Here is a 14,682-nt window from a genome sequence, read left to right as displayed (position 1 = left end):
ACATCCACTGCAGAGTCTGTGTATATTGATGGTGATCGATCGGCTCCGTGTATACCCAAAACACGACGCACCATCACAGAACTGTCTCAGTGTGGTAATTCTGAGCAATTATCACATACAGCTATTGCAAATCAGCGAAGACATTAAAGTATGAAATAAACCAGGTTATACATTTATTATAGATATAGATAGATGTATTTTTGCGTAAACTATGATAATCATTAGCCATTTCAAGTTTGTGCATATGCATAATGAAAATATAAAATAATTATAAAGGGATAACGAACAAGACATAACATTTTGAAAGGACAAGTACTGTTTTACTATATATACGCCTACTTCACCACAGTGCACTCTTCCAGTCCTTATCGAGCTAATGGAAATCGTATTGGGTTATTTTCATACAGGTTTAAAACTATGCTATGTGGAAATATATATAGAGTGATATGCTATGGCCTTTAGTTAATTATTTCTTTATGAAAATTATTTTTAGTTCGCATGTCAATGAAGGGAATAGGCCATGCATGAAGTCGACACATGCCAGTGAGTAAGCAAGTATGCAATATGTAAAATAGACGCAATATTCGTCCTCAGAACAAGCAGTTTGTAGGACCACCCTTTCCCCCTAAATGACACGTGTATAGCAACGCACCAAGCGGGTCGATGTCTTCGAAAACTGTGCATACTCTCGAAGTTTTCCGTCACAAATATTCCATTAAAGCACAGATCTCACACATCCACCATTTATGAAGAAACAGATTACGGTCTCTGGTAGGATATACAAAAAACAAAAGACATAATGAAAAAGTATGTATTTATTTGCAAAATAACAAACATACGACTAATTCACCACTCTTCCAGCTGGCTGAAAACTACAATGAGAATATAATATGACTCAATTCGTTAAAAATATCAAATCTGCCTTGTCAGCAGACACGGTATACTAGAGTTATCTCCCTTTGGAACAAGTGCGAGCACGTATATCCTTGTTTACTTGTGACGTCACAAATCGTGTCCCCGCATGCCCGGGTTGGCCAATATAAATGATAGGTGTGCGGCTTTACCGGGTAGTCAGTTATCATATCAGTCGGTCGGTCGCATTGTGTAAGACACTGAAAATGAGAACTCGCAGGGCAACCCTTAAACGAAAAGCAGTTGCAGACACGAAAGCAAAGGCTAAAAAGGCGAAAGGGGAGACTGATTTGCCGAATAATATGAAATGGACCCAAGCAGGAAAAGAGCTGAAAGGGGTGTGTCCGTTGATCCTGCTCAGCTCGGATACTCTAGAGGGGAGGGAGAAGGTTGCTGGATTTGACATCGATTTCACCGTCATACGAACGGCAAGCGGGAGGAAATTTGCAACGGGTACGACACGTTACGGCTTATTATGTAGCCCTATTTCACCCTACGTGTGATTGTACGAGCCAGTTCACGCACCCAGCGCTGGCTGTTAACGAGAACAAGCCGTCAATCAATATGCAAATGAGATTCATGACCTAAGCAGATGAGTGACCGGAGTTCTCCCGCCTTTATAATGATGTCATGTGACTGGTTAGCTTTGGATGGAAAACAATTCTTGCATGTGCGACTTCTTGATAATTGTAGATTATTATTTATTAAATTCAAATGAATACTTACATAGTAATTTTGGTTTATGATATTTATTAATCTTTTTATGATAGTTTATTAATTGATCACATTGGAAAAAAATAACGCATTATGCAGTTTTGGAATGACATACATGTATATTACTTATCAGATAACTTCATAACAAACTAGAAGCCATAGCTTTATGTATGAACAATTAAGAACATATGCTTACAATGATTTTATTTATCAACATGTGATAAATGTGTGACTGTAAGGTTGAGCAACATGTTAAACATGGTGTGAACCAATGTTTCCATATTGTTCAAGATACTATGTAACAAATGTTATATTTGGGATAACACTTTCTTAGTACAGTATAAATTCTAGTACTGGTTTGGTTTGTGTCCCATTCAGGATTCAAATCCACACCCACAGAGTGTGGCATCTCAGCCACTGAGGCTTCCCCAAAAAATGAAAGTCAGACAACTAGTAGTCTAGATCACATACTTTGTGTACCCCTCTGACAAGTGACTCGATGACACTTTTTGTGCTTGTGATTTGGTGCCTCACTCTGAGAGTGTGGGTTCGAATCCCAAAGGAGACTCAACCCAAATGAGTACTAGAATTTGTACTTTACTAAGAAAGTGTTATCCCAATTATGACATCGTTACATTTGACCACTTTCTTAATGGCATTGCTTTTTCAAGATACTATGGTTGAATAAGGACTGGACTATTATGTCCAGGAATATTATTTGCTGTGAAGTTAGAAATGTAATTCTTGCTTGAAGGTTGTAGCAGTTTCAGTTTCACTAAATTTTATGTTTGTCTCTATTAATTTAGCGAACTTGTATAATGGTCAAGATGTCAATAGGCCTAGTTGCCGACCACCAGAACATTTTCAAGGGTCAGTCAGAGCAAGGAGCTGAGAAACATTACTTAACATTGTGTAACAGTAATGATGTGTACAGATGTTGTCTTGAATTTATGGAGAGAGGCAACCCCCATTTGGTACATCGGATGCTGAACCCTTTTAAGTGGTGTTCCAGATGCCTAAGTGCATAAGTTGGATGCCATGTTCACCTGGTTCGTGGATGCCGACAGTTTAACCTTGGAGTGTTTTTTCCAAAAAGTGCCAAGTCAAATTTATGATATATGACAGTTTTTAAGAAAAGCTGAGGATGCTGGAACCTGTTGTCATGGGGCATTACATCATATGCCTGAGTACACTTTTCAGCTGCCAGGGATATTGGTGAGATTCACTCACTCACTCTGTCTCCTACAGCCGCCAAGGACTGGGAGTTCTGGGACAACAGGGTGCAGGCAATGATGAAGGAACTAGATGAAGATGGGTTCCGAGTTGTCTTCTTCACAAACCAGGCTGGGATTGAGAAAATGAAGGTGAAGCCAGCTGAAATCAAGGATAAGATTGAAGCCATTATCACAGCCCTGGACATCCCTGTGTTGGTGAGTTCTGGTCGTGCCTGTTCCTCAGGAAGATGCAGACAGTGTGGTTTGAGGTTCCTTTCTCTGTTCATGGATGATTCCAAATGTAGTGAGCAAACGTTAATTGATTGAAAATGTAGTGAGTAAACGTTAATTGATTGAAAATGTAGTGAGTAAACGTTAATTGATTCAAAATGTAGTGAGTAAACGTTAATTGATTCAAAATGTAGTGAGCAAACGTTAATTGATTGAAAATGTAGTGAGCAAACGTTAATTGATTCAAAATGTAGTGAGTAAACGTTAATTGATTCAAAATGTAGTGAGGAAACGTTAATTGATTCAAAATGTAGTGAGGAAACGTTAATTGATTCAAAATGTAGTGAGTAAACGTTAATTGATTCAAAATGTAGTGAGTAAACGTTAATTGATTCAAAATGTAGTGAGTAAACGTTAATTGATTCAAAATGTAGTGAATAAACATTATTTCTAAACTGCAGTCAACAATATTCAAGTGATGTCGCAGTGGCCTGTAAATAATTGTTGAGTGTGGACCAGTCAAACAAGTGCTGGACAGCATGACCAGCAATAAATGGCGAGAGACCCACAATGACACATGTTCAGCCCCGTCCCACCATCATGACAATGTGTATTCATCAGCCAGGTTCCACCATCACTACAATGTGTATTCATCAGCCCCGTCCCACCATCACTACAATGTGTATTCATCAGCCAGGTCCCACCATCACTACAATGTGTATTCATCAGCCACGTCCCACCATCACTACAATGTGTATTCATCAGCCAGGTCCCACCATCACTACAATGTGTATTCATCAGCCCTGTCCCACCATCACTACAATGTGTATTCATCAGCCCCGTCCCACCATCACTACAATGTGTATTCATCAGCCCCGTCCCACCATCACTACAATGTGTATTCATCAGCCACGTCCCACCATCACTACAATGTGTATTCATCAGCCCCGTCCCACCATCACTACAATGTGTATTCATCAGCCACGTCCCACCATTACGACTATGTGTATTCATCAGCCACGTCCCACCATCTCTACAATGTGTATTCATCAGCCACGTCCCACCATCACGACAATGTGTATTCATCAGCCACGTCCCACCATCACGACTATGTGTATTCATCAGCCACGTCCCACCATCACTACAATGTGTATTCATCAGCCACGTCCCACCATCACTACAATGTGTATTCATCAGCCACGTCCCACCATCACGACTATGTGTATTCATCAGCCACGTCCCACCATCACTACAATGTGTATTCATCAGCCAGGTCCCACCATCATTACAATGTGTATTCATCAGCCCCGTCCCACCATCACTACAATGTGTATTCATCAGCCACGTCCCACCATCACTACAATGTGTATTCATCAGCCACGTCCCACCATCACGACTATGTGTATTCATCAGCCAGGTCCCACCATCACTACAATGTGTATTCATCAGAATAACTCAGAATTAACTCTAGACATTTTGAAAGGTTAACTTGGAGGAATTTATTGTTGAATAAATAATCAGGTGATAACCACACTTCACATTTCATGTTGGCACTGCTGTATATATACTGTCTAAGTATAAATTAATATAATGTTTCTAGTGTTTATAGACATGCGCAATTCATAAGCATTATATATGAATATGATATATATATTATATGAACATTCATTGAAAGTTGAATGTTGACTTGATAGAGAATCTGGTTCCAGTCAACTGTGATGAGGGTAACCTGTATGTTTCAGGCGTTTGTTTGCACGGGAAACAACCACTTCCGGAAACCCAGTACCGAGATGTGGGACTTCTTTGTGAAGAACTGCAATGGCGGGGTGGAGGTTGGTGGATTTTACTAGCTAAGGGACTGTCTCACTAGTTCACTGCTAGTTTAAGTCTAGAACTAATCAATCTTGAATTCTACCCTCTCACCCAGTGTTTGAAATATCCCCAGGCAGATGTCTTGGAGTGTGTATGTACAGGTGTTGTGCTGTGTTGTGTCTTCAGGTGGACCTGGAGGAGAGTGTGTATGTACAGGTGTTGTGTTGTGTTGTGTCTTCAGGTGGACCTGGAGGAGAGTGTGTATGTACAGGTGTTGTGTTGTGTCTTCAGGTGGACCTGGAGGAGAGTGTGTATGTACAGATGTTGTGTTTTGTCTTCAGGTGGACCTGGAGGAGAGTGTGTATGTACAGGTGTTGTGTTGTGTCTTCAGGTGGACCTGGAGGAGAGTGTGTATGTACAGGTGTTGTGTTGTGTTGTGTCTTCAGGTGGACCCGGAGGAGAGTGTGTATGTACAGGTGTTGTGTTGTGTCTTCAGGTGGACCTGGAGGAGAGTGTGTATGTACAGGTGTTGTGTTGTGTTGTGTCTTCAGGTGGACCTGGAGGAGAGTGTGTATGTACAGGTGTTGTGTTGTGTCTTCAGGTGGACCTGGAGGAGAGTGTGTATGTACAGGTGTTGTGTTGTGTCTTCAAGTGGACCTGGAAGAGAGTGTGTATGTACAGGTGTTGTGTTGTGTCTTCAGGTGGACCTGGAGGAGAGTGTGTATGTACAGGTGTTGTGTTGTGTCTTCAGGTTGACCTGGAGGAGAGTGTATGTACAGGTGTTGTGTTGTGTTGTGTCTTCAGGTGGACCCGGAGGAGAGTGTGTATGTACAGGTGTTGTGTTGTGTCTTCAGGTGGACCTGGAGGAGAGTGTGTATGTACAGGTGTTGTGTTGTGTCTTCAGGTGGACCTGGAGGAGAGTGTGTATGTACAGGTGTTGTGTTGTGTTGTGTCTTCAGGTGGACCTGGAGGAGAGTGTGTATGTACAGGTGTTGTGTTGTGTTGTGTCTTCAGGTGGACCTGGAGGAGAGTGTGTATGTACAGGTGTTGTGTTGTGTTGTGTCTTCAGGTGGACCTGGAGGAGTGTGTGTATGTACAGGTGTTGTGTTGTGTCTTCAGGTGGACCCGGAGGAGAGTGTGTATGTACAGGTGTTGTGTTGTGTCTTCAGGTGGACCTGGAGGAGAGTGTGTATGTACAGGTGTTGTGTTATGTCTTCAGGTGGACCTGGAGGAGAGTGTGTATGTACAGGTGTTGTGTTGTGTCTTCAAGTGGACCTGGAGGAGAGTGTGTATGTACAGGTGTTGTGTTGTGTCTTCAGGTGGACCTGGAGGAGAGTGTGTATGTACAGGTGTTGTGTTGTGTCTTCAGGTTGACCTGGAGGAGAGTGTATGTACAGGTGTTGTGTTGTGTTGTGTCTTCAGGTGGACCTGGAGGAGAGTGTGTATGTACAGGTGTTGTGTTGTGTCTTCAGGTGGACCTGGAGGAGAGTGTGTATGTACAGGTGTTGTGTTGTGTTGTGTCTTCAGGTGGACCTGGAGGAGAGTGTGTATGTACAGGTGTTGTGTTGTGTTGTGTCTTCAGGTGGACCTGGAGGAGAGTGTGTATGTACAGGTGTTGTGTCGTGTCTTCAGGTGGACCTGGAGGAGAGTGTGCATGTACAGGTGTTGTGTTGTGTCTTCAGGTGGACCTGGAGGAGAGTGTGTATGTACAGGTGTTGTGTTGTGTTGTGTCTTCAGGTGGACCTGGAGGAGAATGTGTATGTACAGGTGTTGTGTTGTGTCTTCAGGTGGACCTGGAGGAGGGTGTGTATGTACAGGTGTTGTGTTGTGTCTTCAGGTGGACCTGGAGGAGAGTGTGTATGTACAGGTTTTGTGTTGTGTCTTCAGGTGGACCTGGAGGAGAGTGTCTACGTTGGAGACGCTGCTGGCAGAGCCAAGAACTGGGCACCAGGTAAACCCAGGGACTTCTCTTGTAGTGACCGCATGTTTGCAGCCAATATTGGGATAGGTAAGTGACACTGGACAGGATGACAGCTGATTCTGGCTGATGCCTCTCACTGCTATAATCAACACTCTTTGATTCTTTTATAACTAAAAAGAGTTTTTCATTTGCTGGAAATATGTTCTGTAGAAACTTTCTCAAAGACATCTCTATCTGAACAATCTTTTGACCTGCAAGGTCATGAAAGCATTTTTATGCATGACACTACACTACCAATAAAGATTGTGAGTAACTAATGTGTTTCCATTCTTGTTGTTTAGATGAGAAAGACAGTACTTTGGTATTTCAGACTTCAAAACCCCGGAGGAGTTCTTCTTGAAGGAGAAGCCTGCCAAGTTTGAATGGGGGTCCCTCAACCCTGTTGAGTATCTGGAAAGCGCCCCAAAAGCTGGGAAGAAGAACTATCACAGTGATGTGAGTAACTTCAGCTGCACCCCATCGCTTCAAACCTTGTTATCTCTCTTTCACTGACTGTTGGATGTAATTTCAGTTGACAGATAAACTAGTCATGCTGCATTTTTCATGACAAATCACAACTAAAACAAGAGTTTGCCACTAGCGTGGCTATCTCCTCCGCCCCTGTTGCAGAATTTATGACATTATTAAATCTAAACAAACCCTAACCTTTTTTAACGGAGGTGGAACTTGTCAAGGAAATTGTAAAAAAAAGAAGAGTCCATCTTGTTGCCATGGAAATGTAAAAAATAAAAAATTCTAAATAGCAAAAGGCATCAGTTCAGCATGTACCTGACAAACCTGGCAAAGTTTTATGAAAAAATATTGAATGGTGTCTGAGTTATGTTCTGGAAACGAAACGTGACGTACGGACGGACGGACATATGGACGGACGGAGCCCGTTTCTATATCCCCCGCTAACTTAGTTGGGCGGGGGAAAACAAGTTTACTGAGATGTATCAGGAAGTGTTCCTCATCATACAAACTTGCCCTACATTCAAGGATGATGTTTTGTGTTCAGTCACAGGAGGTGGTGATAATGGTGGGTCCCCCAGCTTGTGGAAAGAGTAGCTTCAGGAAACGCTACCTGGAGAAACATGGCTACACTGCAGTCAACAGGGACACCATGGGCACTGTGGAGAAGTGTATCAAGGTGAGGAGACAGCACTTGCTGTCAATGCTGAAGTGTGAGAAGTGTATCAAGGTGAGGAGGCAGCACTTGCTGTCAATGCTGAAGTGTGAGAAGTGTATCAAGGTGAGGAGGCAGCACTTGCTGTCAATGCTGAAGTGTGAGAAGTGTGTTAAGGTCAGGAGGCAGCACTTGCTGTCAATGCTGAAGTGTGAGAAGTGTATCAAGGTGAGGAGGCAGCACTTGCTGTCAATGCTGAAGTGTGAGAGGTGTATCAAGTTGAGGAGACAGCACTTGCTGTCAATGCTGAAGTGTGAGAAGTGTATCGAGGTGAGGAGGCAGCATTTGCTGTCAATGCTATGTGTGAGAGGTGTATCAAGTTGAGGAGGCAGCACTTGCTGTCAATGCTGAAGTGTGAGAAGTGTATCAAGGTGAGGAGGCAGCACTTGCTGTCAATGCTGAAGTGTGAGAGGTGTATCAAGTTGAGGAGGCAGCACTTGCTGTCAATGCTGAAGTGTGAGAAGTGTATCAAGGTGAGGAGGCAGCACTTGCTGTCAATGCTGAAGTGTGAGAGGTGTATCAAGTTGAGGAGACAGCACTTGCTGTCAATGCTGAAGTGTGAGAAGTGTATCAAGGTGAGGAGGCAGCACTTGCTGTCAATGCTGAAGTGTAGTGCCTGGTACATCCAGTGTCCACTCCACCTGGGGGAAGTTGGGCTTCCGGAAGTTGACCAGTCAGAACGTGGGGTTCATTTTCAAAAGTGAGATCCTTGCAAAAGGTGCTGACCTGTTGGATTAAGCGATGAACTCCAAAGCATATTAACTCATGTTTCTGCACCAAATGTTTTCAACGACCAGTAATTGTTTTTTAAGTGCGACTCATTTTAGAACATCAACTCCTGGACACACCAAGTGTCCACCTTGTGTGTCCCCCTAATGTATAACACTGACACATACAGCTGGATCATTGGCCTGTGCTTGGTAATGTTGTAGGTGGAATAGTTATCCAACAACACTCTTCTAAGTTGCTTTTAAGTTCTTATAGAGCCCTGACTTGCTAGAATTGTGTTGTGTGTGTTTTATTGGTCCATGTCCTACAGGCTGCTAGCATTGTGTTGTGTTTGTTTTATCGGTCCATGTCCCTACAGGCAGCTAGCATTGTGTTGTGTGTGTTTTAATGGTCCTTGTCCCTACAGGCAGCTAGCATTGTGTTGTGTTGGTTTTAATGGTCCATGTCCCTACAGGCAGCTAGCATTGTGTTGTGTTGGTTTTAATGGTCCATGTCCCTACAGGCAGCTAGCATTGTGTTGTGTTGGTTTTAATGGTCCATGTCCCTACAGGCAGCTAGCATTGTGTTGTGTTGGTTTTAATGGTCCATGTCCCTACAGGCAGCTAGCATTGTGTTGTGTTGGTTTTAATGGTCCATGTCCCTACAGGCAGCTAGCATTGTGTTGTGTGTGTTTTAACGGTCCTTGTCCCTACAGGCAGCTAGCATTGTGTTGTGTGTGTTTTAATGGTCCTTGTCCCTACAGGCAGCTAGCATTGTGTTGTGTTGGTTTTAATGGTCCTTGTCCCTACAGGCTGCTAGCATTGTGTTGTGTGTGTTTTAATGGTCCTTGTCCCTACAGGCAGCTAGCATTGTGTTGTGTTGGTTTTAATGGTCCATGTCCCTACAGGCAGCTAGCATTGTGTTGTGTTGGTTTTAATGGTCCATGTCCCTACAGGCTGCTAGCATTGTGTTGTGTGTGTTTTAACGGTCCTTGTCCCTACAGACTGCTAGCATTGTGTTGTGTGTGTTGTAACGGTCCATATCCCTACAGACTGCTAGCATTGTGTTGTGTGTGTTTTAACGGTCCATGTCCTACAGGCTTCTAGCATTATGTTGTGTGTGTCTTAACGGTCCATGTCCCCACAGGCTGCTAGCATTATGTTGTGTGTGTCTTAACGGTCCATGTCCTACAGGCAGCTAGCATTGTGTTGTGTGTGTCTTAACGGTCCATGTCCTACAGGCAGCTAGCATTGTGTTGTGTATGTCTTAACGGTCCATGTCCTACAGGCTGCTAGCATTGTGTTGTGTGTGTTTTAATGGTCCTTGTCCCTACAGGCTGCTAGCATTGTGTTGTTAGTGTTTTAATGGTCCATGTCCCTACAGGCTGCTAGAATTGTGTTGTGTGTGTTTTAACGGTCCATGTCCTACAGGCTGCTAGCATTGTGTTGTGTGTGTTTTAACGGTCCATGTCCCTACAGGCAGCTAGCATTGTGTTGTGTGTGTTTTAACGGTCCATGTCCCTAGAGGCTGCTAGCATTGTGTTGTGTGTGTCTTAACGGTCCATGTCCTACAGGCAGCTAGCATTGTGTTGTGTGTGTCTTAACGGTCCATGTCCTACAGGCTGTTAGCATTGTGTTGTGTGTGTTTTAATGGTCCATGTCCCTACAGGCTGCTAGAATTGTGTTGTGTGTGTTTTAACGGTCCATGTCCTACAGGCTGCTAGCATTGTGTTGTGTGTGTTTTAACGGTCCATGTCCCTACAGGCAGCTAGCATTGTGTTGTGTGTGTTTTAACGGTCCATGTCCTACAGGCTGCTAGCATTGTGTTGTGTGTGTCTTAACGGTCCATGTCCTACAGGCAGCTAGCATTGTGTTGTGTGTGTCTTAACGGTCCATGTCCTACAGGCTGCTAGCATTGTGTTGTGTGTGTTTTAACGGTCCATGTCCCTAGAGGCTGCTAGCATTGTGTTGTGTGTGTTTTAACAGTCCATGTCCCTAGAGGCTGCTAGCATTGTGTTGTGTGTGTTTTAATGGTCCATGTCCCTAGAGGCAGCTAGCATTGTGTTGTGTGTGTTTTAACGGTCCTTGTCCCTACAGGCTGCGAAGGAGGCTCTGAGTTCTGGGAAAAGCGTCGTCGTGGACAACACCAACCCTGCAGTAGATGCCAGATCCAGGTTTATTGCCCTGGCAGAAGATGAAGGTGAATATGGAGATGTACTGATCCTATTACTTAAGTATTGATTGCTGTGATAAGTTGAGAGTACTGCGTCTGATTACACCATCAACTTTAATGGATTTGAGTAACTAACACCACTGCATCATCAAGTGTTATAGTCAGGGCTTCTGTGGTTGTTCTGTGGCGAAGGGGGATGTTACAATACAGGATACACTTCACACTATATGACATTACAGATGTTCACAGTATTGTGTACATTTCTGATTATCTAGTCATCACTTATATAATTATGCCAAAATCACTAAACAAAGATCAAATAATAAAGAAGCTGTAAAAAGTTGAAGCTGTTTTCAGGAAATCAGTGCAGTTTGCAATCAGTCCTTTGTATTCAATCAAAATGTCCCCCAATTGAAGTGTACGGAGGCAGGGCTTCTCAACAAAGTTATGAAGCAAACTGTACCAAAGTCTCCCAAACCAGTGCGCTGGCATTGTACCAGTAGATCCAATTCGATCTCACTATTCGTGCACTAACATTGTCAAGTCTTTGCAGGAATCCCATGTAGGTGCTGTTGGATGCAGACGTCTCCTGAGTTGTACAATCACCTGAACTTCGTGAGACAGAATCAGACCAATGGGAAAGTGAGAAGGATTCCGGGTGTAGGATATGCAGTTTTCAAGAAAAACTTCCAGGCACCAACAAAAGATGAAGGATTTTCAGAAATTCTTAAAATTGACTTTGTTCCCCAGTTTGACAATGAGCGTGACAAGGCCTTATTCAAACAGTGGACGACTGGGGGTCACTAGACAAGCCACACCCACAGAGGAACTAAGTATCCCCCAAGTAGTACAGGGCACATAGCTGGGATAGTCCGGGTCCACGATCCCAGGGCATCAAATCCCACGAGATAGTCCGTGTCTTCGACAACTGAACCTGTTTTAGTCTCGGAGTACCTTTATTCTGATTTTGGCTTGTGTATATTTCTGTATTCTGATTTTGGCTGGGTACATATCTGTGAACAGAAACGTACCTGGGGTACTTGCCCGTAGTGATAATAACAGTATGCCTTTAGCTTAAGGTTTGAGATGCTATCAGAATGATAAGGTGTTCTGTGCACATGAATATAGCAATATGTGAATACTATTTTGAATACACTGATACATTTTACCCCCAAGTTCTTGGAATAAAAAAAAATCTATCACATTCGAGACAAGCAAAATGCCATTATTAGACTATAGAATCTTCCCACCCCAGAAGGTTATGTTTTCTTAGTTAAATCAGATATATAATCGAGTGCAAGTTGATGAGGCTCCGCAGAGAAAAGGTGTGTTATCCAGCACTTTCGAAATACGTCCTGCAGACGGACCTTCAAACTCAGGTTCCCAATTGATGGTGGGTTTGAATCCCGCTTCGCCCCGATTATGTTTCTAGGTTTGTCACCATACCCATGCTTGAGGGTTTCACCGAAGTGGTAAATGTCTGAGACCTGCATCACTTCGGGCTTTCCTCCCACATGAAGATGACATGCCGCGATATAACTGGAATACTGTTAAAAGTGGTGTTAAGCCCAACTCACTCACTCATATCTAGGAATATGCAATAGCTACATGGACCATCTGATTGAACTGTTTAATGTACTTCTTAATGTAATGTACAGGAACTTATTGGAGTCATTGGTCGCCAGACAACATTAGGTAGGACCGATGGATACAGGAACTTATTGGAGTCATTGGTCGCCAAACAACATTAGGTAGGACCGATGGATACAGGAACTTATTGGAGTCATTGGTCGCCAGACAACATTAGGTAGGACCGATGGATACAGGAACTTATTGGAGTCATTGGTCGCCAGACAACATTAGGTAGGACCGATGGATACAGGAACTTATTGGAGTCATTGGTCGCAAGACAACATTAGGTAGGACCGATGGATACAGGAACTTATTGGAGTCATTGGTCGCCAGAAATTGGTCAGTTCAGAAAAGTTCACGACACATTTCTGATGTGAAGTTTTTGGGGTGTTCAGAAGGTGGGGAGAGGGTTGCTTCTGTTTTTGCATGTAATGCACACACCTTTCCTGACCTGCTATATAATGGTGGTCAGTAAATAAACTAGTGTGGGCCAGACAAGCCAGTGATTGAAGCCATGAAGAACATCCCTTGCCATCAGGTTTGGTTGTCGGCCATTCAGAGTGGCCACCCGATCTGTGTCAGTGGCCTCTTACCATCAGCATAGGTTAAACCAAGGATTACCTGTGTGATGGCTTGAGAAGAGCTTTGATGCAGTGATATCATAAACCCAGTATTTGTTTGTTGAGTTACAGCACACTCAGGAATTTTCTATTACTATGACAGGTCTGTAAATAGTTCCAATTTGAACATGACAATTAAGTCGACATCATGAGCATCGATCCACACAATTACAATATGATGATGTGCAATCAACCAAGTCGACGAACCTGATCACCTGATCCATTTAGCCACCTCTTACGACAAACATAGATTGGGGACCAATCTGAACCCAGAATCTCCAAGGGTTGTAGGGCTTAAGAATGAAATCCTCCACTGAGTTGTAGAAGGAATTGGGTAGGTAGATCCAGAACCCAGAATCTCCACTGGGCATAGGGCTTAAGAATGAAATCCTCCACTGGGTTGTTGTAAAAGGTATTGGATATGTACATCCAAACTTTTTCCTGATATTGGTTTGGACTAATGGTTACTGTAGCAGCCATACTGAACATTGTGCATGCCTGTGACTTCTCACTGCATTTAGGAAGCTTGGAGTGTGTGATAACAATATGTGTGTTGGCATACATTTCAACATCTTCCCGAGGCAAGGGAATATAAAAGTCCAGTTTCCACCCTTGCCGATCTAGGCTGGTATTATGGAGTTACATTTTGGCTGGGTTAACGAGTCTATGCATAGTCCAATCAAAATCGCGCACCGAAATCGAAATCCGGTTTGTAAAATGTCGTGCAGATTTCTGTCGACTGCAGGATTTGCAAAGCATGTGCACCACCAACTCGTTGTCAACAGATATTTTCCAAGACTTTTCATGTTTTTAATCAAGGTACTCACGCGATTTGATGTACTTCGCGATGTAAGACTCGTTTTATCACAATATAGATCCTGATTATCAATCAGATCGTTTTGACTTGGCGTCACCATTTTGTTTGAAACAAATGCAAGTGATACAACAGGTGGAATCTGATTGGTCCATAGGAGAGGCTTAGAAGGAACATAACTCGTAATAACCACTGGTGGCACTACGGTCGAGCCCAGGAATTCCAACCTAGTTTGGTAAGGGTGGAAACTGGACTTTTATAGTCAGTTAACTCCCTTGCCTCGGGAAGATGACATTTCAACTTAGAATGTTTGCCATTTATTATAATTTTATTGACTTCTCCTAGATGACCCAAATAATGGTTTCATGAATTCGTGAAAGTTCATGTGATTAAATGTTGATTCAGGAGAGTTGCCGACCACTGTGACTATTTGATCTTACAAAGGAAACATTCTACATAGAAATAATGTAATGTGTTTTTCCTTGTAATAATTAAAACCACAACATCTAAAGAAATAAAGTTTTATTCATAATGATCTCAAGTCTTATTGAGAAGACTTTAAGAAGGCCCTTTTAGCAGCATTTAACGCACTTGATGAAGTTTGATATAATTATGTCATGCTGGAGAATATGGAAAACACACCTCTGAATTGTTTCCCAAAGTTAGAAAATACTTGACAAATGTATAAGCAGCTAGTAAAAAGGTTT

At 42.9% G+C, this 14,682-nt stretch overlaps 1 protein-coding gene across 1 annotated transcript; it reads left to right on the top strand.

Annotated features, from left to right (window-relative positions):
• The first annotated feature begins 1,043 nt into the window (after positions 1-1,043).
• On the top strand, positions 1,044-11,730 carry LOC139479758 (uncharacterized protein F21D5.5-like). The gene is made up of 8 exons (XM_071262616.1): positions 1,044-1,365; positions 2,875-3,056; positions 4,814-4,903; positions 6,771-6,891; positions 7,175-7,299; positions 7,862-7,993; positions 10,834-10,936; positions 11,463-11,730. Exons 1-8 carry the CDS (start codon positions 1,044-1,046, stop codon positions 11,714-11,716), a joined length of 1,329 nt encoding a protein of 442 aa, XP_071118717.1. The 3' UTR covers positions 11,717-11,730.
• The last annotated feature ends 2,952 nt before the right edge of the window (positions 11,731-14,682 follow it).

This window comes from Haliotis cracherodii, unplaced genomic scaffold (genome assembly GCF_022045235.1).
Source record: "Haliotis cracherodii isolate W230 unplaced genomic scaffold, xgHalCrac1.p SCAF_4, whole genome shotgun sequence".
Taxonomy (NCBI): Eukaryota; Metazoa; Mollusca; class Gastropoda; order Lepetellida; family Haliotidae; genus Haliotis; species Haliotis cracherodii.
The sequence above is the reverse complement of the archived record's forward strand: the minus strand, read 5'-3'. Positions and strand labels throughout refer to the sequence as shown.

What these genes read in the sequence shown, in the direction of transcription:
- LOC139479758 (XM_071262616.1), top strand. Translation starts at nt 1,044, where the DNA reads ATGATAGGTGTGCGGCTTTACCGGGTAGTCAGTTATCATATCAGTCGG. An exon ending in ACTGCAATGGCGGGGTGGAG is followed by an intron (nt 4,904 to 6,770) that starts GTTGGTGGATTT and finishes TTGTGTCTTCAG; the next exon opens with GTGGACCTGGAGGAGAGTGT. An exon ending in TGCCCTGGCAGAAGATGAAG is followed by an intron (nt 10,937 to 11,462) that starts GTGAATATGGAG and finishes AAGTCTTTGCAG; the next exon opens with GAATCCCATGTAGGTGCTGT.